Raw genomic sequence first — 22374 nt, 5'->3', positions numbered from 1 at the left:
GGCGAAGGCCTTGATCCAAGATGGCGACGGTAAAAATCGCTGAGCTCGAGGTTTTAAAACTGCAGTCCACAAACCAATGGGTGATATCACAGTGACGATGTCCTCTTCTTATAAACACTAGTGTACGCAAATGGGACCATTTGGCCTGTATACTGCTTCTTTGTGCAACACTTAAAAGTGACTGGCGTATAAACAGACATGACCTTTATTTGAAAAGATTTATTGTCAGCTAGTAGAGGTTTACTCAATGTATAAAATATGTTTCCTTTGCATAACAGTGAGCTTCATTTACAAGATGAATGGGTATGTTTTGGCCATGGACTATTTTATCATTCTGTTCTGTGCAGATAAGACGCTGTCCTTCATAGCATTTCATTTATTTATGTGTGTGCGTGATTGTATACTGAAAGTAAAGTTTCTGAAAGACTCAGGACTTTTTTTAGTAGTAAGGTTTATTTGTGTGTTTTCTGTGTATTTATTTCATATTTATAATACATTTTTGGTTTTTAAAAGAAGCTTGTACTGCTCTTTGATTTATTTGCACACATCCCATTAAGCTTGATATGTAGTAAAAAGTCATTATTCTGTTCCATTTGATCTCAGAGCCTCGATGATGAGAGTGGAGTGCCTTCTACTCCAAAAACGATGTTACAAAATTTCACATTAGACATTTATTATACATGTACCTCCCAATTTATTCATATGTTTCACTACTTTAGTGCATATAAGACTTTGGCGAACCCATTTCAAAAGGTATGGTTTCATTAAAGATTTCAAGAATTTCCTGCTCTCCAAAAAACATCCTACCCTCCCAAATCAGTTTGGCACAGTCCCTGAGCAACCAGTCTAATCACTTCTCTATGCACAACTACGTACATGTAGGAGTCTCTAAGCTGTGATTTGCAAATGCGCTCAGTTTAATGATTATTGTACTTTTGCATTCTACTTAGCTTAGGAGACTATTATCCCATACTTAGCATAAATCATAAGTTGTCGGGGTGATGAAAAGACTGCTCACTTCTAGTGTCACGGAGTAATAGCTCAGCAGGGAGGTGACAGGAGCACAAAGAGCAGGGGGGAGAAAAGAAGGAAGTAATATTGGAAGTTAAAATGATCCCCATAAAGGACTTAATTGTCACCACTCACATTACCCAATTTTCCGTTCACTCAATCAGAAAGCCGGTTTAAAGAATTTGCCAGAGCACCCGGCCTGATTAATTCGTCTCAGCTGATACTCTGAAAATAATGACAAGCTCCACATTGGGATATGCACGCGATATAAAATGACCACTTGTACGTTCCTGCCTCCTCCCCTCACGTGAAAGCTCAACCCGTGACGCAAACACTGACCTTACAACTCTCTTCTTTAGCTGAGATCACCGAGAAGACATGAATTACTCACACAATGGATGTGAAAAACGCCACTGGTGTCACTCGCATGAGCAGAAAGAAAGTGTCCCGGTGAAAAGAGAGAGAGAGGAGGATATTGTTGGGAGTTTGATTTAAAAATGCACTTTAGACACCCCCCAAGTGACTGGAGTCAGAGACACATGTTGGAACATGCCTGCTCCAGACTGTGACTTTCAAACTATCATTATGTTGTGTTCACAACAAATGCGGCATAGATTTTTCGCGCGAGTAGATTCAGTACAAAATCAATGCAAAGACGTGAACGGTGAGAAAAACGCAACATTTTACTCATTCGTGCATAATTTCGCGTGGCGCTGTGTCATGACAGCCTATCAGCGTTGAGATGCTCCTTCTGTCATCACTGACGTCCTGCCGTAGTTGAATCAGGAAAACATGACTGTAGCCGTAGGTGTTCACCCAGAGGTCTGCGAGCCATTCCTCATATTAGTAGAGACCGGAAGAAACTATGTGTATAAATGTATATGTATAAATCATATGGTACAAACAATACAATTGCTTGTCATCTTGCAGAGAACTAACAAAACAAATCAACATCATAGTTATTTCGGTATCCCTTTTTATCCATTTATTGCAATTAAATCACAGGAAAATCTGTGTATTTTATGTTCATACAGCTGTAGTAAACAGCCGATGTGAGATACAGTGAATGCAGCTCGATGAACTCAAGCGATCGCCTCCGGATGATGTTATGAACCCAGACAAGACGGCGTTTAGTTTTCCGGGATATCTGGAACTTCCACAACATGTACAAAGCAGAAATAGAGGTTATTTCTTCCATGGTTGATGGTGGAAATAAATGGGTTAGTTAACGGTGTCCATGAAGATAAACCAGTCCTCCTCTCCGAAGCGTTGTGAAGCGAATGAACACAAATGATCCCACGAGCAAAGCGACGCGAAAATTCGCTTGGCGTTTAGTGTGAACGCAGCATTAGAATGATGCAACCTGGGGTATGGAAGGGGAAAGTTTGGTCCTTTCTGAAATACCATTAGAACGATATAAACTGTGTGTAACTAAAAAATATTGTTGTATACAAGGAAACAGAGGAGGAGCTTAGAAACCAAAAGGCAGAGTCAGCCACACCATATAAGACTGTTCAGAACAGAACAAATCAGCTTTCTGGAGGCGGCGCGGGTTGAATTCTTAGCCTGTAGAATAAACTCTATTGCATCGAAGTCGATCCGTTTCTAGTGCTTTCTTCAAACATCATTGGGACACCAATAGGTACTAGGTATAGAATTGGAGAAGAGTTGGAGCAGTAGTTTAGACTTCTGGCCCAGCTCTATCTTCTACTTTTCAACCATATGAATAAAAGATGGCCAGGCACCCCCACAGGCTCTTATTATCAAAGTGAGCTCCTACATCACGAAACATGGAGGCTAAAAGTATTTGCGTGTTCGTGCGCATGTGTGTACCTATGGGCATAGTGATGTCATGTCGCACGGCCGCTTAGATCATCAATATTCAATAGTATATTGGATAAATCAACAACTATTTTGTGAAATAATTGACAAAATTATGAAAAAACTCATTAATATGAAATGCTATTTCATCGTAATTTTTGGATATCAGTTTAATTTTCCTGCTTTGCCTGACTGACCAGTGTTTGATCTTGATGATTGGCTTGTTTCCCTGGTAACTGACCATTGCCTGCCTGACCAAGTAAACTGAACATGGATGGTGACAACATAAGTGTCATGAAAAGTAACATCATGAAATATGAATTGACGTGAAATAAAAATGTTATTGGGACTATTGGTCATTTATTTATTTTTTATCCCAAATTTGAAATGACAATTAGATCCTATCAAAGTCTATTATTCTGAAAATAAGAGTGATGTAATAACGTTTTGTTGCTGGCTCATGGCCGCCGCCCTGCGTAGCGCTCGCACAGCGGTTACAGACGATAACGCTGACCCGACCGATGGCGTCGTCGGGTAAGCGTAGCACCCAACCTCCGGGTAAACACTCTTGCCGTAGTTTGCACCATCGGCGCTGTTAGCACAGTTAGCTGCGAGCCGCCGGCTCAGCGGCCGCCATGTTGAGAGACAAAAAGAAATGCTCGTATTTAGCACATAACACTTTGAGGGCTCTGTACCACGTGTGCATTAATGTGAATAATGGGGGAAAACACGTTTTCTTTTTTTCAGGCATACTACTGCTGACAGTGATTGGATTGCATATGTTTAAAGGTATGTGTGTGTGTGTGTGTGTGTGTGTGCCTGGAGTGAATCAAGGCTGTGAATGTATTTGTATGTGACCTTCTGGCCACAGGGATTAACCGCTAGCCTTTTCTTTCCTTGAGCTTCAATGATGCCAGCGAACCGAATCCATTATGTGCGAGTGCGAGCGAGGTCCCAACAGCGTTTGATCAGCACATCATGGCGTCCACAGGTGACTTACGAGATGAGCGTGGATGAATGCATTATGGATGTGCCGCGTTGTGTGCACTTTTATTGAGTGCAGCCTAGCCATGGGCTAGCTTTTAATTGGCTTCCCTGAGACATACAAACATCAGCTTGCATACACAGCAAGCAAAAATCAGAGTAGAGGAAACGGGGGGGGGGTGAAGAGGGTGAAGAGGAGCACGCCTTCTGTAGTACAATGGCAAAATGTACGAGTTCCCGTCTTGATGCGGAGAGAGAGCATCCTTGTTCCTGCACCGCATGTCCCGCTGAGGAGGTAATCGAAATGATGGCGAGCGAGGACCTCGGTGCCGCTTTTCCTCACACCAGACGGCAATACGCGATTCTTCTTGCCACTTGGAATCTAAGTCATCCTGACAGGCACTGAGAGGATAAAGTCATTTCCGGGCACTTGAAAAGCACAGGACTGAAACCCGATAGGCGTGTGCAAAAGATATTGCTCGATTGAACGTTGTAATTCACAGCGAGTGATGGATTTCTCTGGACAAACTTGTGTGCTTTGCGTGTCTTAAGTGTTTTGCGATTACCCCTCAACCCCCTCACGCTGGCCGTGTCCTCTGGCTCCGCTCCATGCCTCTGCCTACATTTTTAAACTTCTGTTTACTCATCTCCTGCGTGGGTACAGAGAAACATCAACTTGCTTTTAACAAATCAAACTCAGAATGGAGAAGCCATGGGCGGTGATAATGAAGCAAAAAAACAGTTTCTCCAGTAATGCTTTGTGTTATTCAATTTATGTATTACAATCTGTCTCTCGCTGTCATATTTATATATTTATGTCTTTTTTTTAAAATCCCAACACTAACATAACCCCCTATACAGCTCTGAAGTTGTTATTTTTGACGAAGAGTTAGCGCTTACCACAACGCAACACAAGATCTCTGCTGGTACTCTAAAGAAAAAACTGGTATTAACGATCACATGCAACTCTGGGGGACAATAAATAGATGAAACGGCACGGCAACTCAAGATGCCCCATTGTTAACCCCGTCAAATAAAAGCAAAAATGTCCAAAGCCATCTGAGTTTGAACAATGCACCACTAGAGTGCTAGTAATATTGGACCTACCGGTGATCAGAGGGTTGGGTATGTCAAAGCTAAGCCTAACTAAACCCAAGTTTAATGACCAATTTCTAATAACTTCATTTACTAACCAAATATTGACCTAATCCATATATGACCTCTTATGCTCTCACTATATGTTTACAATGCAACTGATAATACCTATTTTAAGGATATATTTGGATAAGTTAAAGTCTCTGGGAGTCCAGTAGCACACCTCACTTACCTTATCTGTCCCAATCCAACCTCTCCGCTCGCTCATCTCTGGCTCTTCATTTCAGCCCCCTACCTGGATTTGTCAGTGCAATATTCTAATGCACTTCACCTGAGTGGAAAGCAACAATTTCAGTAAGAGTGAACACAGCCTTGGTGAACAAAACTGTCCAGGACAGTTAAGCAAGTTGCTGTAATACCCTAATGGACTCGCCCACAGGATTAAGGTTGGATGACTGCGTTGTTTTGGAAAAATCGGTGGATTACTGCAATTAATATATTGGAAATGAAGAGGAGAGTCAGCAAGGTGGAATAATCTGCAGACACGAAGAGGTTAGATTTCAGAACAATAAAGCAAAAATGGTAAGGATTTATATCAAAATAACAAACTTGCCCACCTTATAATCTGAAATAGGTCAGAGAGGATTTCATGAAAAGCTCCCCCCCCCCACCTTCAAATACAGTTGATGGAGGCTTAGATTGGAACATTAAGGGGTCAGAACATATTGTAAAGAGCTTCCAGAAACTTCAAAATACATAAATCACTTGTTTTTTCGCAAACAAAAAAGATGGTCGTTCACAGGTCTCCCACTGAATATGAAGTCCATAGGCCACAAAGAAGTTTTTTACAGATCAAGCTGAGACCAAGCTCACATTTCCACAGTACAAAACTCCCTGCTGTTATGAACTGTGGGGGCTACAGCGCTTCCAGATCAGCTTTATGTTAATCCCCACCTCCATGACAATGTTTGAAAGTGAGCCACTGCCCTGCAGAAATTTGGCGATAGATGGAAAGAACGCTTTCTGATATCTGTTGCTTCCTCACGGTGGGATAGATTTCCTAATACACGTGCAGGGTCAGTGCATCTACACACCGTGCATCATGTGGTGAAGATAGAAGGCAGAAGTTTTGATTGTGAAACTTCAACAAAGACTGAACAATAAGCATGAATACAGGGTGCTACGGCGGATTGTGTGAATTTCGGGTGACCGTGGCTAAGTGGAGAGCAGGGCCGTCCTACAATCAGAGGATCGGCGGTTCGATCCCCGGCTCCGGCTCTGCAAGTCGCATGTCGATGTGTCCTTGAGCGAGACACTTAACCCCAAAATTGCTCCTGTAGCTGTGCCTACGGTGTGATAGAATCTGAATTGTAAGTCGCTTCGGATAAAAGCGTCTGCTAAATGACTGTAATATAATGTAATTCAATTTCATCATAATTAGCTTCAGCCAGTAACTGTTACCTGATTGGGAGGTTTTCCATGCATTTGGCCTACTTTTTTATTTTATTGGCTGCCGCACCGAAGGGGAAAACGATCGTTGCCCAAATATGCAACCAAGGGCTGAACTGCTAACATAATGAAAAGCTAAAAACGTATCTTTTAGCAACCTATGTCTACCAGGGGTGCAGTTGATGACTAAAACAATTATGGGATTAGAGATGTTAGCCGTCAGTTAGCTAATGTTAGGAAGTTATTGTAGTTAAGCGGGAAAACAGTCAAAGGGAAGGAAGTTAAACCAGACAAGACGTCGGGGGAGAGTGAACTTACAAAATAAAACAGACAAAAATCCCTGGACCAGGACAGGCTCAGCATGCAGTTTAACCCTGTTTCCACACAAGAACATCAATAATAAGCTGCTTTTCATCCAATGCCAGCGTTAGTCAAGGGAAAGATTATGGTTATGTTTAAGGGTGCACCAAACAGGACTTTTGGGGCCGATCACTGACCACTGGAAGCAGATTCGTAGGATCCGATCACCGTTCACTATTCTCTTTGTATGTGTATGTTTGCCGGTCCACGTGTCTCGAAACAATACCGGTCGAACATCATCTGTTTATTAAGTTTAAAAGCAATTGATAGACAGGATTTGTGAACACACGTTTGTTTCCGGCCTCCGAGAATCCAGACTGCATCTCAAACTCGCCGTCATTGTCATCAGGCCTGCTCGGTTTCAGAAGGGCTGTACCGAATAGATCGAAGCAGCTCTGGCTAACGAACAACTCATCGGACTCCATGCTGAATAAACTCCAAGTAACAGTTGTGTGCCTCCTGTCCTTTGGAGGACATCTTTAAAGACTTGCAAATGAAGTCCAATCTAGCGGCAAATATGATCGTATCACACCACAGAGGACATTTCATAGGCATGGCATTGAGAGCATGTTTGATGTGGCTTGCTTTAATTTTGCTTTAATTTCATGCACTTCAACACACACACACATCCTAGCTGCCCTGATCTTCCCGCTACTCCATTCACAAGCTATCACTGCAACGGGCATTCATTCCCCCTTGCCTGTATACTCATGCAATATCTATGTTATTTAGCCCAGCAGATAAAGACCTGTGTGATCCATGCATTATCGTCTCAGATGCACACACACACACACACAGTCAGATACTGTACACACACCCTCCCACGTCGATGGGAACCACCATCCTTATTCCATTTCCCTGAGTGAATACATTATTCTGGCCCGCTCCCTCCACCTCCGTTTGACAGGGACAGATTGAGCCGGCCTCTGATAGCAGCAGTAGCTATTGTTATGGGAAATGGAGCTGCACATTTACATTTACTCATTCTATTACTTTGATGGATCTTCTGGGCTAGCAGGCAGCTATTTTATCGTTAGGGTGCGATGTGTCTTTTGGAGTAATGCAGGAAAGATTGAGGACAGGTAATAAAATGCTTAAAAAGTGCAACGTTTGTTATCAAACCCTGCAGACTTTGCAGATGGTGACTAGTTAGTAGGCCTTGGCGCGTCCGGATTTACCCAGAGTGTAATGATGCTGTTACTGTAAAGTAAATGAAACTCTGAACAAAGGGAACAGTCACATTAGAAACTTGAATTGCAATCCTGTTTGGTTGATGTTGGCAAGCAGACAAGGCACACTTTCACACTCTTGTAAGCAGCAGGGTCTGTTCACACATCCAATCCCCATTATTTGATACGCTAATTGTGATTTATACCAAATTCATATTGTAGTGGCAGCTTATTTTACCGTCCTTCTTGGCCACTTCTTGCAGGATGTAAAGTGTTCTGACTCGCGTAGACCACCATGAGCTATTGCAGGCTAAACTTGTCTTGTTAGCTGTCCAAGGATGAGGCCAAGAAGGACGGTAAAATAAGCTGCCACTACATTAAGTCAGAAAAATTGTTGCTCCACATCCTGCTTCATCAAAACCTAACTAGCACTGAAAACCTACTTAAAGGAGTCAACCAAATATTATCCAATAGCAGGAAAGAATAGAGGAGCTGTTATCTTAAAAGGGCAACAACACACATTTGAATCACATTCTACAACATGACCAATTACTAATTTACTAATTACCTCTGTTATATGGTAAACATTCTAAAGGGCATAACATACCTACTTTTGCAACAAACATAAAATAAAAAAAACTGTTAAGAATACAAACTGGCTCTTACACATATGCTCCAGTCCCAGAATGTAGAATAGCGTTGCATCAATATTCATATTTCTTTGGCGATAAACCAAATAACTTAAAAATAAAGCAATGTGTTAGGTTCAAATAAAGTCAACAGTCAGTTGTTGTGTACAGTACATGCTTGTGTGGCACTCAGAAGAGTGCAGACCTCCGCCAGGTGTGTCCGCAACGACCGCTCATGTATCGTGTGACACCAATGGCCTGTAAGGCATCGGCAAACTCACTTCATTCAAACTCAAAAACAAGCTGCAACGTATGCAGGAGAAAGGCTCAAAGTCGTCGTAAAAAACAACGTCATACAATATTGCCAAAAACAAACTGAACTCAACAAGGTTGTCTGCCCCCATAGTAGCGGCTGAGTCGCGCCAAGGTAGAGCAGTGTGTGTGTACTGGTAGTTTGCCTTAGCTGTTAGTCAAACACAACGTACCAAAGCATGAAAGTGAACCAACTAACAAGCGGTGATGTACACAAGCAATGAGCTGTACAGCATCGTAAAACACACTTCATTCAGTATCGAAAACAAGCGCCGATGTTATGCAGGCATTGGCTCGAAATCATAATATAATGCACACAGTCTTGCCAAAAAGCTAAATTAAACTCATCAAGCTGTTCGGCGGTTTAGCAGCGGCTGAGTTGCGGCGAGGTACAGCAGTGTGTGTACCGGTAGTTCCGTTAGCTGTTCGAAAAAAAAGAACAAATGTCAAACAGTGTGTCAAACGCATTGCCACCTGCTGGAGAAACAGTAGACCAATCAGAGCTTTGTTAGGAGCATAAAGAAAAGGGTCATCCCGTCACAGAACAGTGCAAGTTCCAGCTATGAAAGTGTGTGTGTAGCATTAGGTAAGCTCCAATTAACTGCGCATTAATACGTATATGTTGCAGCCAGACGCATGTGGACGCCGGGACGTGGCGTCTGATGGGTGCTGCATAGACAGCAGGCTCATGACATAAATGTTCTGTGCAGTTGACTGAAGAATTATACATTTTTGATTAACTACAAGGTTATATTTCACCTTCGAAAAATACCAGACAAGCTACGGGGAAAAAAGCAGAACTCAAAGACAAAGTACAAACCAGTGAAGCTTCAGAGAGCAAACACTTGATAGATTCCTTCTGCAAACATGACTTCACCTCTGCAGCGAGAGATCCACTCAAGGCCACTTCACTCGCATCCCTGTTGAGTTCTCCTGTTGTATAATACATTGCAAGTTACCAAGTAACCAGAGCTACAAGTGCAACTTTGCAAATGGATAAAGATGAACAGTGTTTGTGTGTTTATTCATCACACAAACTACTAGTTCTGTGGACATCATACAATTGTCCTCGTTCTGTGATTAATCATAGCTTCAAAACTCCATTAGCTTTGATAGCAGATTTAAATAATGGCTCAATTTGTCCTGTAGGTCAAGTTAATTCAATGTTTCCTTCTGTGATTCATTTCAGCCATTAGGATTCAGCCCAGATGCACTTTACCGGGCTGAATATCTTTTCTTTCTTTTTTTGAGACTGGCCCTCGGGTCAGTCCGCCTCTGGACAGCAGGTGACTAACATTCTGTCTGAAATGAGAAAATAAAGCCCCTTTCAGAAAGAAAACATAACACTGCTGGCTTTATGTTGTCTTTTTGATAAACTTTGGTCACTGTTACGCACATTTTCTGTCATGGCTTTCTTAAAAGATGACAGCGCTTTTAGTTTCACAATTCCTCGTTGGAATTTTTCCAGAGGTGGAACGAGTACTAAAACACGTCTTCAGGCCACAACATAGGCTGCGTTAAATATCATATTGTAAATGCTCCAGTCCGCGCATGCAACCGTCAATTCTAAATATGCAGCTGCCATCCTCAGTGTAGACTCACAAGAATGAACCAAGAAAGAGACTAAATAAAGACAATTAAACAACAAGGATGTGTCAGTGGGCGTGCTAGCCCACTGACATCGGTCCTTAATTAAGACAAATGCTACTTTTTGTCATTACTATGCCGGGGTAAAATAATGCTAAATATAACCACAACCCATGTGTGATTCTTCATTTGAATGTTTTGAAGCGGCTGCAGTGAACTTGGCCTGTACAAACATTTATAAGGGGCCGATCCCACCGAGACCGTCGCAGCAGGAGGGGACGCTTCAAAAGTGGATTTTTGTATTGATAATATCAGACAATCATAGACATCTTAATAGCCTTGCGACGTGTATTTTCCACACATAACTATATATATGTGCTGTGATTCTGAGTGGCACTTTTCCTACTGTGGGTCTCACCTGTTTAATAACACAGCCTCTCACGAGACCTGAGGCCTGATCGAGTTATTTCCTCTTCGTACGGTCACAGAGAAAAGAACTGATTTTATTTTCCATCACAGTGGGGCTGCGTGCCTGCAGATTGGTATTTTTTATCCCCCCCTGTACTTGTTTGGCAATTTGGTGACTCACAGTGGATTTAACTGGACACAAGTGGATAGATAGGCACTTAGTGTTTCCTGTCTGTTTAGATTAAACAAGCACACAACAAGATGTAGAGCTGACTGTTTTGAGCTGTTGCTCTGTAGCTATAGTATGTGGGTTGATATAGATGTTTAAAATAATGTATTCTGCACCTTTATCAAGGTCGAGCCTACTGGGTGACGTTTCTGTGATGGGTCTGCCCATCACAGAAGAGTCTGCATGGCCTCCCCCAGAGAGCCCTGTTGAGTAGGAAAAAGAGGTGACACTGATTACCATACACCGTCCACATCCTGTCCAGCTGTGCAGCAGCTGTGCACCAAAAATCACTTCCCCGTGTCCTCCATGCTCGGGGCTGCTCCTGTGACTGTATTTAATGCTTTGCACAGCTGACTTGCAGCATATCAAACTATAAATAGGAACTCGTCAGCGCAGTGGTTGGCACGGTCACCTTACTGAACGCTGGCTCTCGTCCTCTGCCTCAGGGACACTTATTGAGACTCCTCACCCAATACTGTAGCTTTTGTTATTAACTAGCTAGACAAGGCAATAAAAGGGGAGTGGAATATAGCAGCCATCTTCTCACCTGCACCGTGGGCTCTTTTGGAGATTTTCAATACGCGCTTCGGGTCGCGGTTGCGCCCATGAGACACAGCTGAGACGCCATCCTGCACTAAGCCGGTGTAGGCTGCGGCCTAAATGAATACGAGGGGCGCATTCTGTTACGTCGGACATGCAAATTAAAAAATGTGTCTGATGCGTTTACGGTCTGAACGCTGAATTGGTGGGGTGCTTTGTAAATGTGAAAACAAAAGCAGGAAGCATTCATTTGAACTGATAGTAATTTAGGAATGGATTATTGAAATATTTCTTGTGAGCAGCAGAGTGGACATGACTGTTGTGTTGATGGGATTAGTGCTGTAGGATTGTACATTATTCTGAATTAAACATGTGAGTACGGGTGACCCCCCCCCCCCCCCCCCCCCCAGCTTAATAAGGTTCAAAAGTCAGCACCGATCTATGTCTTCAGCATGTTAATGACACTACTGACCATCAGACCAACTCCCGAGTGACGCCATCCAAGCTCATTATGTCAGATAGCGTTACATTAGCCGGAGAGTCAGACTGACCCCCCGGCCACATGTTGAGGAACTACTGCTCCTGAACAGCTCTCAGCTACATTATTGATCGGCTTATGCAGAGGGGCCGGACAGCAAACAAACTCATGAGTCAGGCAAGCATGTAGCATATGCACAGGTCACGTACTGCTCTGCACTGTCACTTAAATAATACACTAGTGGCACTCTGTTTCCATTTGGAATTCACTGCAGACCAGGGCACTTTCTATGAAATGGAAAACTGTGCACTCTTAACATGCAACATATTAGACAGTTGTTAAGCCTTTTAGTCTGTAAAACAACCCCGCAAGAACCTGGAGAACAATAAAGCTCGAGAAGCCTTTATTTCTTCTTTTTAAATACCATGAATAATAATGAACATTTCACATCCAGTCGCCTCTCAGCCTTATATGACTAATCCAGAAGACTTGGGTTAACTGTCTGTTTGCAGCTGCCTGGCAGAGGTGTGGGGTGAATAGAGGAGGAGGCACTGGTTGATCCCAGAGAGATCTGTCAGATGAGAGCGATGAAACACATCTGGCCTGTCGGCTGCTCGCAGGTCTTTAATATTCACAGGAACTCTCAGGAATCCGCTGTAAAAAAAAAAAGAGAAAAAGAAACCCCACAATGAATAATTGATGCGTGTGGTGCCACAGAGCTACTTTCTTCTGTTAATTGGATTTCAAGAAAAAAAAACTGAGAAATAGGTAATAAAATAAGAAATCAAGAGATTCCATGCTGCTGGCAAGGCTGTTACAGTCTGGCCTTAATTATTCATTCCTTTAAAGACCCGCTGCCCACCGGCTGACCTCGAGCTGCAGAGCTGCTAGACTGTATATAAGAAGTGGACGTGGTCACCGTGACGTCACCCATTGGTCTGTGGACGTTTTGAAGACTCTAGTTCGGCTGTCGCAATCTTGGCACTTTTGCAACCAATGAACAGAAGCTACCATAGTTGGAATGCTGAGGAGTGTCGTAGAGACGCCGTATAAGGCTCTGGTAGTGGCATTGACCTGTCAATCACAGTAAGCCCCGCCCTAAAGCATACTCTTCTTTATGATCTATTTGACTCTAAATGGACCATCATTTACTAAATGAACATCATGCTGTATTGAAGAAGACTTGAAACTAGAGATTGAGACCATAAACTCATGTTTACAATGTTTACTGAGGGAATAAATCGAGAGAGAAGTCGAGTCATTTTCTCATAGACTTCTATACAACCAGAGGAGTCGCCCCCTGATGGTCAGTAGAGAGAATGCAAGTTTTAAGACACTTCAGCATTGGCGCCACTGGGCAGAACCAGAGGTTGCCGCCTGGCAACGATACTCGACTCTCGACCAAACGCCTTCCGGCTCTATGAACGCAGTCCGTTCACAGCAGAGGCGTTAAAGCCAAACGGCACACAGGAGATGTGCATTTTCTGCGTAGCTGCAGGCTACAGCCATTTAAAGAGCAAAGAGAAGGCAGCCCATCTGTTGGCTAATAAAAGCAGGTTAAAGCAAGCAGGAGAGGCAGAGAGAGGAAGGTCATAATATAGGCAGCAGTCCTTCATGTTTCACTGCCCCACGGCAGCCTTTATGCCTTTGGTGACTAGCAGGGCAGCGACACTCGCTGAGCTGTTAAAACAGCTGCGCACATTGGAGGAAATTTACGGCATGCAACAATAGAACAGGCTCGTTTTAGAGATCTAAAGGCTGGTATCTGTGCGTGTGTGTGTGCGCGGGGAGAGTCTGTGATGACTACCAGTGTGTACTCGGTGACACATCACAGTTCAGTAACCAATTACATGTGTTTTCCACGTATACTTTTGAGAGGCACAACTACAATTGTGTCATTAGTTTGGGCCGTTTTACTCCACGAGCCCCGGTGAGATGATCCAGCGTTTTCATTACAGGCAGATATGCTAGACGGCCGAGGATGTGGTACGATGCTGAAATTATCCAGTACCCTCTGTGGAGACGGTATCAAAGAAAAGATGAGGTCTGGATCTGATATACTCAGTATCTCTCTCCCTGAAGCGCATATCTGTGCCTGAATGATGCAATATAACACATACATTACAGTATCTTATGTGAGTTGCTGTAAGCCTGGTGTTATAAGAAAATACACCTAAGACATTGTAAGTGCTTAATAAGGTCAAATATCACGGTAGGGTTTAATGGCCCCAATTCGCATGAGAGTTTATAAGCTGCTCAGTGTGGCTATAATGTATTAAGTGTGGTTACAGCAGCCTGTAAATCCTTTATGACAGCTCCACATAGAGTGGATGCGCTTATTTCCATCACATGTTGATAGGGAGATACGACATATTTTATTTAAAAGATTGTGTAACTGCTTATGGTCATCGTTTTTTCGTCGCGTAAAGAGAAGACAGAATTGCATTGTGACAGTAGCAAATGTGAAGATGTAATCCACCAGCATCTTAGCTATGAAGTTTGGTTACTGCACCTTAAAACTGTGCCAGCATATTCAAAAACATGCGGCAACCTCCCGTTCTGGAGGTGGTGGGCCCAGGGCTGGAGCTTTGCCACTAGATCCTTTTTGGAGAGGACAGGGAGACTGGTGGTGGTGCGTGGACGTCACTACATAGTTCTTGCTCATGTACAAGGTTGTTTTTCCACCACTGCTTATCGGTCTTGCTAATGCTAATGCTAAAGCTAATGCTAACGGTCCCAGCATCAATGTGGAGGAGGCAGAAACTTGGTTCTACAGGTAGCCGGTGCTTTCTATACATGGCGCAAAAGCTGCTACCACGGATCTCCATACGTAGATCTCGGAGCCTTGCCAAACTCAAATTTCAAGTCCAAGCAGTCATATACATGCTAATTTTTGAGGAGAAAAAAGCGGTTTGTGTTTTTAATAATATTTTATTTGGAATTATCACCTGCATTAACAGTCTATGTGATGGTATGTACAGTGAAAGAATAATGAAGTGTGGAATTGCTCTTTATTAAAGAAAAAGTTGAACATTATGGGAAACATGCTTTGCTTTCCCCGTATTACAAGAAGACAAGTGGGGGAAAAAAATGTCATATCAGCTTCCTGTTTGTAACTCTTAGCCTGAGATATTGTGAATAGCTAGGATGTCTCTCACTTGGTGATAATAACTACATCAGTGGGAATAAACCTGTTGCAAAGTAGCCAGAGTGCCTACCAACCCGCAAACTAATATCTGAGCATCTCCGCCCGCGGCTGGAGAACTATCTCTCTATTTTTCTTGCAAGCCAATCAAAGCAGACTGGCTTCAAGAGACAGGAGCATTTCAGACAGAGGGTGAATACAGGTATATTCAAATAGACAGTATGAGAACATTAATGTACACATGTTCAAGTAGAAACCCGATAGACATGTATGAACCAGAAAATGAGCATGATACGTCCCCTTTAAGAACAGAGACAGGTTAGCTGTTTTCTGCTGATTTCAGGCTCTATGCTAAGCTAGGCTAACCACATCACAGCTACAGCTACAGCTGAGAGTGGTACCTAACTCTTGGCGAAATTTTCAATTAGATTCATTTTATTTCATTCATGAGGCTCCCACAGTTTTAAATGCAGGCTCTGTAAATATAATGGTTGTACCTTTAAAATAAATGCCCTAAATAATGGACCATACAAATACAGTAGCTTACGTTTAAATGCTGAGACTCATTATTAAGCAAGGCTGTCAAGGTTAGTACATCTTGAAAAATTGACTCCCCTGTGCAGCTCCCTTTAAAAAGTCTTTAATGACTATTTAGTCCATCATTTTAATGTCAGCCTTGAAAAGCTGGGCTGGGCGTTACAATTTGGAAAACAGTCACTGCACCGATTTATATGCTGCTGTATACCATTTTAATTGACTGTTTTTTATGTTTTTTTTCAGTTTGATAAAGATCCTCCCCTGCTTTGGTGGTCCTAAAATGTGGGTCCCTGCGGATTGCATGTGTTACACCACCACCACCACCACCACCAGGCAGCTGCACCAAGGGAACAAAATACACTATGCACAAATGAAGGAAACCGTGTACGTAATAATAATGACTCGGAGGATAAAGAGAGTCTGAATAGCACCGGGCTGCCAAGGGGATGAGAATAGATGAATGGTAAAATTAATTAGCATCCTCTGAGACAGTGTGATGATGTTAGTCCAGGGTGAGTTGGCTCTCAGCGGTTTGGAGGCCTCAGAAGAGGATGGTGATTATGGAATAAGTCGATGATACAGCTCATCCGCATTTCTTTTTTTGAGAAGGGAAAATTCATTCAATCAAAACTGAAATATCATCGTCTCCTTAATTGTCTCTAAAGAGCAGTGTGGTTCGCGGGGAAGTCATCTCAACAAGCCTGATGAATATGCATTTCTATAAGTGAGCGTTGCAGTTGATATAGATTGTATTCTTTACTTAAGGAAAACTTCTAAATATAGCACATTTATCTTGTAAAGTGTTGTTTCTTAAGTTGCACTCATGCACATGAAACATCTGCAATTCGGCTACAAGCGGCCAAAATGAGTTTCCTCCGTAGGGCGGCCGGGCTCAGCCTTAGAGATAGGGTAAGGAGCTCGGACATCAGTCGAGCCGCTACTCCTTCGCGTCGAAAGGAGTCAGCTGAGGTGGTTCGGGCATCTAATTAGGATGCCTCCTGGATGCCTCCCACTGGAGGTTTTCCATGCACGTCCAACTGGGAGGAGACCCCGGGAAAGACCCAGAACACGCTGGAGGGATTATATCTCCCAGCTGGCCTGGGAACTCCTCGGGATCCCCCAGTATGAGCTGAAAAATGTTGCGGGCGAGAGGGAAGTCTGGGTCAGCCTGCTTGGCCTGCTGCCACCGCGACCCGACCCCGGATAAGTGGAGGAAAATGGATGGATGGATGGACATCTGCAATTAAATTATATAAATGCGAAACATATCAATTAATTCATCACTTCATAGTCTTCATCTGTTAATCCAGTCAATATGGTTTTTGAAGGCTCCTTGCCGGCTTGTTGTCTGTATGACGGCCACACTGGGAGGCGACTTTAGATATTCTGACGTGGTTGGGCAACACGTTTCACTTTGCCATTTTTTTTAACATGACCTAGCCCTTAGTACTAGTAATCTTCACAAATAAGACCACAGAATCCCTGTTTCTTCCTGTCGTGAGGAAAGTCTTTCCATAGAGGTTTTAAATACTCGAAAATGTATTATGGTGATCAGTTATTGCTGTTTAAACTTGGGTAAATACTGAATATAAGAAGTGGACGTAGTCATCTTGATGTCACCCATTGGTTTGTGGACTGCCGTTATGAAGCCTCAAGTTTCGCCGTCTCCATCTTGGATTACGGCCGTCGCCATGTTTTTTCTTTTTGCAACAATGAACAGAAGTTACCATATTTGGAATGCAGAGGAGTGACGTAGAGATGCAGTATACGTCTCTGGTAGCAGCAGCGACCTGTCAATCACAGTAAGCCCCGCCCTAAAGCATACTCTGCTTTATGGTCTATTTGACTCTAAATGGAGAAAAGTTTATGAAATAAACATCAGTCTCTGAAGACTTTAACGAAACACGGACGTAGCATCAGTGAGAAGACGTTCTAAGCAACAACGGCGGCTCCCAAAGAGGTTAGCGTGGACGCTACGATAGCATCACTTCTATCAGAACTGAGTATTTCTTCACCGAGACATGAGCAGATGTTGGCGCTGAAGGATTTTCTTGATGAAATAGATGTTTTTTTGCTTTTCCCCTGATTGGCTTCGGTAAGAGTTTGACCGGCAGATGGTTCATCCAATCACCTGCCAAGAGCCACAGAAGATACAGCAGAGCACTCCCTGAAAAGAGTTTTCTGACCTTAATATAGAAAATCAGTGAGCTGAGAGGACAAAAAGAAGAAGTGGTTGCTTCCAGGTTTCAATATAAGAAGCATTGATAGCGGTGAGAAAAGGAGCCTAAATGCCAAATCAATCCCTCTAGATAAATGAGGGTTTACAAAGAAATAAATAACTCAGTGTAATTGATATCAAGCCTCTTACTTGCAGAGGCATTGACTCGAGTTTTCCCCTAATTGAATGAAGGAGAAAAGTTTGACTCCGCTGCTGATACACATCTGGACATGTGCGTCTCAAGAGTCAGCACGCCTGCAGAGAATTGCACACCGTCGATTTGGCTCGGCAGCTGTTCCGCTTCACTTTAGCTCCCAGCGTGCCGTCGCCTTATTACGCTCTTATTAATAATAATTTCATCCCTTTTGGCAGGGGCCAGATAACGTCCGAGTCCGGAGAGATCTACTGCGGGTTCACGAGGGTGGAACTGATTATTTGCTGGCCGATTGGAGTATGTGGAGGATAGAGGTGGTTTGGGGAGGGGGGCATTGAATCATTATCCGTCCTGCATCTCCTAGATCATGTAGAAGAATGGCCTCTGAAAACTCTCTCTTCATTCCCCCCCCCCCCATCGCTATATTTTCATTAGAAATCTGGGCGCACAGCTCATACAGCAAACAGAAAACGCACATGAGCACATGGCCTCCAACATGCTTAAAGTTAATATTTATTGGGAGATAACGAAGGAGGCCCGGGAGAGCGAGGTGATCTATACAGCCGAGCCCTGATGATGGAAACCGGCAACGCAAGGCCGGGGTGCTTCGCTAACAAGGCCAGGCGTGGTACAAAATCTATCAAAGATCTGGACGTGTTGCTGTGTTCGGGTTTAAAACAATTTTTTTCAGATCACTTTGGCTGCTTCTGATAAATGTTTCCCCGCTGCGGTGAATCTCAAACTAAAAATCTACAAAATCCAATAACACCAGAGTTATTTCCCCTGACTGGGTCTCTGAAAAAGGCATTTACTATTTAATTTCTCCAATGAAAAACAGACCGATGAAGCTTTTTTTAAGGAAATTTAGTGGGTCCTCACGGCATGCTAAGGAGGCTGTTTTTGCAGATTTACAGGCTCCCAGCTATTTGACATAAAGCCAATATCCCTGTATACCTGAATATTGCAATGATAAAGTCAGGACCTGTGCAAACGATAATAAAATAACCCAGACAAGATGTCATTTATGAGTTGCACTATTACATCTTCAGAGCTAGTAATAGTTTTAGCGCTTTGCTGGTGCACCTTGTCTCAAACCATAAAAGCGCACAATCATTTTGGTATTGACTTTATGGTTAACAGAGAAGAACGGACATTTGAACAAGTGTTTGTGCTCCCAAACATTACACCCACAGTGTGACACAGTGAGTACACTTGACCCACAAAGTCCAGTTTGCTTGATTGGTGTGAACACCGTGTACTGTCACATTCATTTTGATTGTCTGGATTTTAGCCATCCCTTCTAAATGGTCGTTTCTATTTTTATAAGGTGGAGTCCGCCATTCCACCGCAGGATTCAAAGTCGGGTCATTAATGTTAGTTCACATTAAAAGCACTCCACAACTAAAGCAATGGGGTGCCTTTTATTACGGAGCAGCATCAGTAAATGAGATGTATTTGTCACCAAGGTCAGCACTGACACTAAACAAGACGAGGTCACTCGGGGTACTTTTGGACAGCATCAAGTCAAGTCACTTTATTTCTACAGCCCAAAAATCTGTACAACACATGACACCCTCTGTCTTTGGACCCTCGTTTCAGATAAGAATAAACTCCCTCAAAAACACCTTTAACTGAAACCTCAGGAAGAGCAGCTGAGGAGGGATCCGTCTGCCTGGACGGACGCGCAATAGATGTCGTGTGCACGGAATGAAGTAAAATGACAGCTTAGACAACCAAAAAGACAAAATAATATGTAGAATGAGAAACATATGAAAAGATTGATCCAGGAGGAAATTTCCAGGAGAGAGAGAGAGAGAGAGAGGCACACAGCTGTGCTTGTGGGACACAGCGACAGAGTGGATTAGTTTTAAATATTGTGAGGAGTAATGGAACAAGAAGGACCCCCCCCCCCCCCCTCGTGAGCTGCAGGTGACGGGCGGCAGGCCTCTGCCTCCTCACCAAAGCAGCAAACTCTCATCTCCGGGCTCTGCCGTTTAGTGGAACGGCACTCGCTCAATGCTCTGGATAAAATCATGCGCCCATGCCATGATAGAAAAAAAACTTGACTTTTTCAAAACTATACTACACTTTGTTTGGCTGCACCAGTTGCCCTTTCGGTTGTATGTTTGGGCCGAAATCTCAAGGATTATGACTTAAACCCACCTCCAGCTCAGACCAGTGTTCTAGTTCACCCCGAACACGTGGGATGGGGTTGAGGTCGAGAGCTGGCTTTGTTGCACACATTGAAGCAAAAAAAACAAACTCACAATATAGAATGCAAAAGTACGGACGCCACTCGGGGGCTGCCGCTCTATCAGCAGAAGTGAAACGTGTTCCTGTGGTTATCTGTCCATATTCGACACAATCTGTTTCACATGAGGCGTGTCCTCCCTTCGATAACCACCCTGTCAAACCAGTTCTGGGGTCCTGCCTTCATCTTTTTCTCCAGCTCCCTGGGAAGTAATAAACAACATTGTGAGGCAGCCGGCAGCGGATTGGACCAGTATTGTGAGGCAGCCTCATCAGCGTCGGACGGCAGGTTCCTCCCCTCCTTGGCCGACCGCTGATTTAAAAGCCTGTGACAAAGTCACGTTGACCCCCGGCGGAGCTTTTCTGTGCTCGGCTGATAAGCTTCATCTGTATCAGGTCAAACAATGGAGAGAAGGCCCAGACTGTAACGGAGCGATCCCATGCCATTTCATTTAGAGGTTCTGTCAAGAAGACCCGACACCCGCGTTATCCCAACTGCAATCTCCGTGCAACACGGCGACGGCGGTGTCATTGAGCATGCCTCTGAGAGGGAGCGCAGACAGATCGACACATTTAATATGGAACAGTACAAAACAGGTACAGGTACAATCCTCATATAGTGAAGCGTTTCGCCAAAGTGAACTTTCCAGACACATTTATTGGGCTGATAACATTACTCAAACACAGTGTATGACCATTGTAAACAATAAAACAGAAAAAGGCATCAGCTCAGACTGAGAACCGCTCCGGAATTCAAAGTGCGCCAAGCTTTTTAAAATTCTCAACTTCTTTTTTTTTTTTTTTTGTTAATTCCTCTTAATATATTTCTTTTGAATGTTAATTCATGACTTTTTCTTTACATGTTAATTTTTCTGCAGTATTGATAATTATAATATGTACAAACGAGGCCAAGACACTGGTTGTTCTGAGGCCGTAGGGAAAGCCCGTCAGTATTTGCTCGTCTCCCGTGACATGACTGGTTTTGGAAAAATGACAAGGTACAGTAAGGCTGTGTTCCCTCTCCGTCGCTTTTTGCTGATAGCATGCCTTGTGGGTAATGAAATGTCCGCGTGGGGGCCGCGCGTCGACCACTTCGTCTTGACCGGAAGGATGGGGGGGCAGTGACTTAAGTCCTTGGATTTTTCCCACTGTCAGCAACACTTTTTATGTACAAAGGCGTTAAAGTCCCAACGTCGTCCTATTGGTTGGGATGCTATCAAATAAATGCTTCCCTGTTTTTTGTGTTTTTATTTATTTATTTATTTTTACTTTGTTTCCAAGTGTCTTCTTTTGGTTTTCTCCCAAAAAAAGTTTTGGTATCAAAATGTCCGTATAGATATAGTTGTACAGTGGGGGAGGGAGGGGGGGGGGGGGGGGGGGGGATTGTTAGCGTGTGCTAGATCGAAGGGGTTCAAACTGTTCTCAATGTATGAAAAGAAGAGTCTCTTCGCTCGCGATACAAAGTTCCTTATTGGTACAATGTCCGGTGTTTATACAATGCCATGAAGTAATCTGGGATGAGATGCAGCCTTTAGCCCCGTTTCACATCTCTCTCCTCCTCCTCGTCCTCGTCCTCCACTCCTCCCCCCTTGCCTCGTCCCGCTCTCTCCATCTCTCCGACAACCGTCTCCATGCTCATCCAAGGGAGGCTACTTTAGCAACCACTCGTTCACTGGAAGAGAGGAGAAGGACAGGAGTGAGAATACTGATTTATATATGCAGCACAGTTCAGCTATTCTCTAGCATTCCCCCCCCCCCCCCCACACCATATTTCATCTTTAGGGAAAATACATACAATTCAAAAGGAGTGGCACTCGAGTGAATGTGTCGCCTGGTGGGGTGACGGGATGGGGTGGGTGGTGGTGGTGGTGGGGGGGGGGGGGTGCCATTATGTTTTGACAGAAAATGATTCCCGAAGCGAGCACGTGCCAAGAAGTAAACATTGTAATTTGATAAAAATAAATAAATAAATATATATATAAATATAAAAAGGTGTCT

At 43.5% G+C, this 22374-nt stretch overlaps 1 protein-coding gene across 1 annotated transcript in view; it reads right to left on the bottom strand.

Annotated features, from left to right (window-relative positions):
• Positions 1-22025: 22025 nt before the first annotated feature.
• Positions 22026-22374, bottom strand: part of ca10a (carbonic anhydrase Xa) — a gene marked incomplete at both ends in the record, with an annotated part of 182842 nt that continues 182493 nt past the window's right edge. Inside the window, one exon of the mRNA XM_079182823.1 lies at positions 22026-22048. Coding sequence (XP_079038949.1) covers positions 22026-22048 — 23 coding nt within the window. The remainder of the gene's footprint in view (positions 22049-22374) is intronic.

Source organism: Pholis gunnellus (genome assembly GCF_910591455.1).
Source record: "Pholis gunnellus genome assembly, chromosome: 21".
Lineage (NCBI taxonomy): Eukaryota > Metazoa > Chordata > Actinopteri > Perciformes > Pholidae > Pholis > Pholis gunnellus.
The sequence above is the reverse complement of the archived record's forward strand: the minus strand, read 5'-3'. Positions and strand labels throughout refer to the sequence as shown.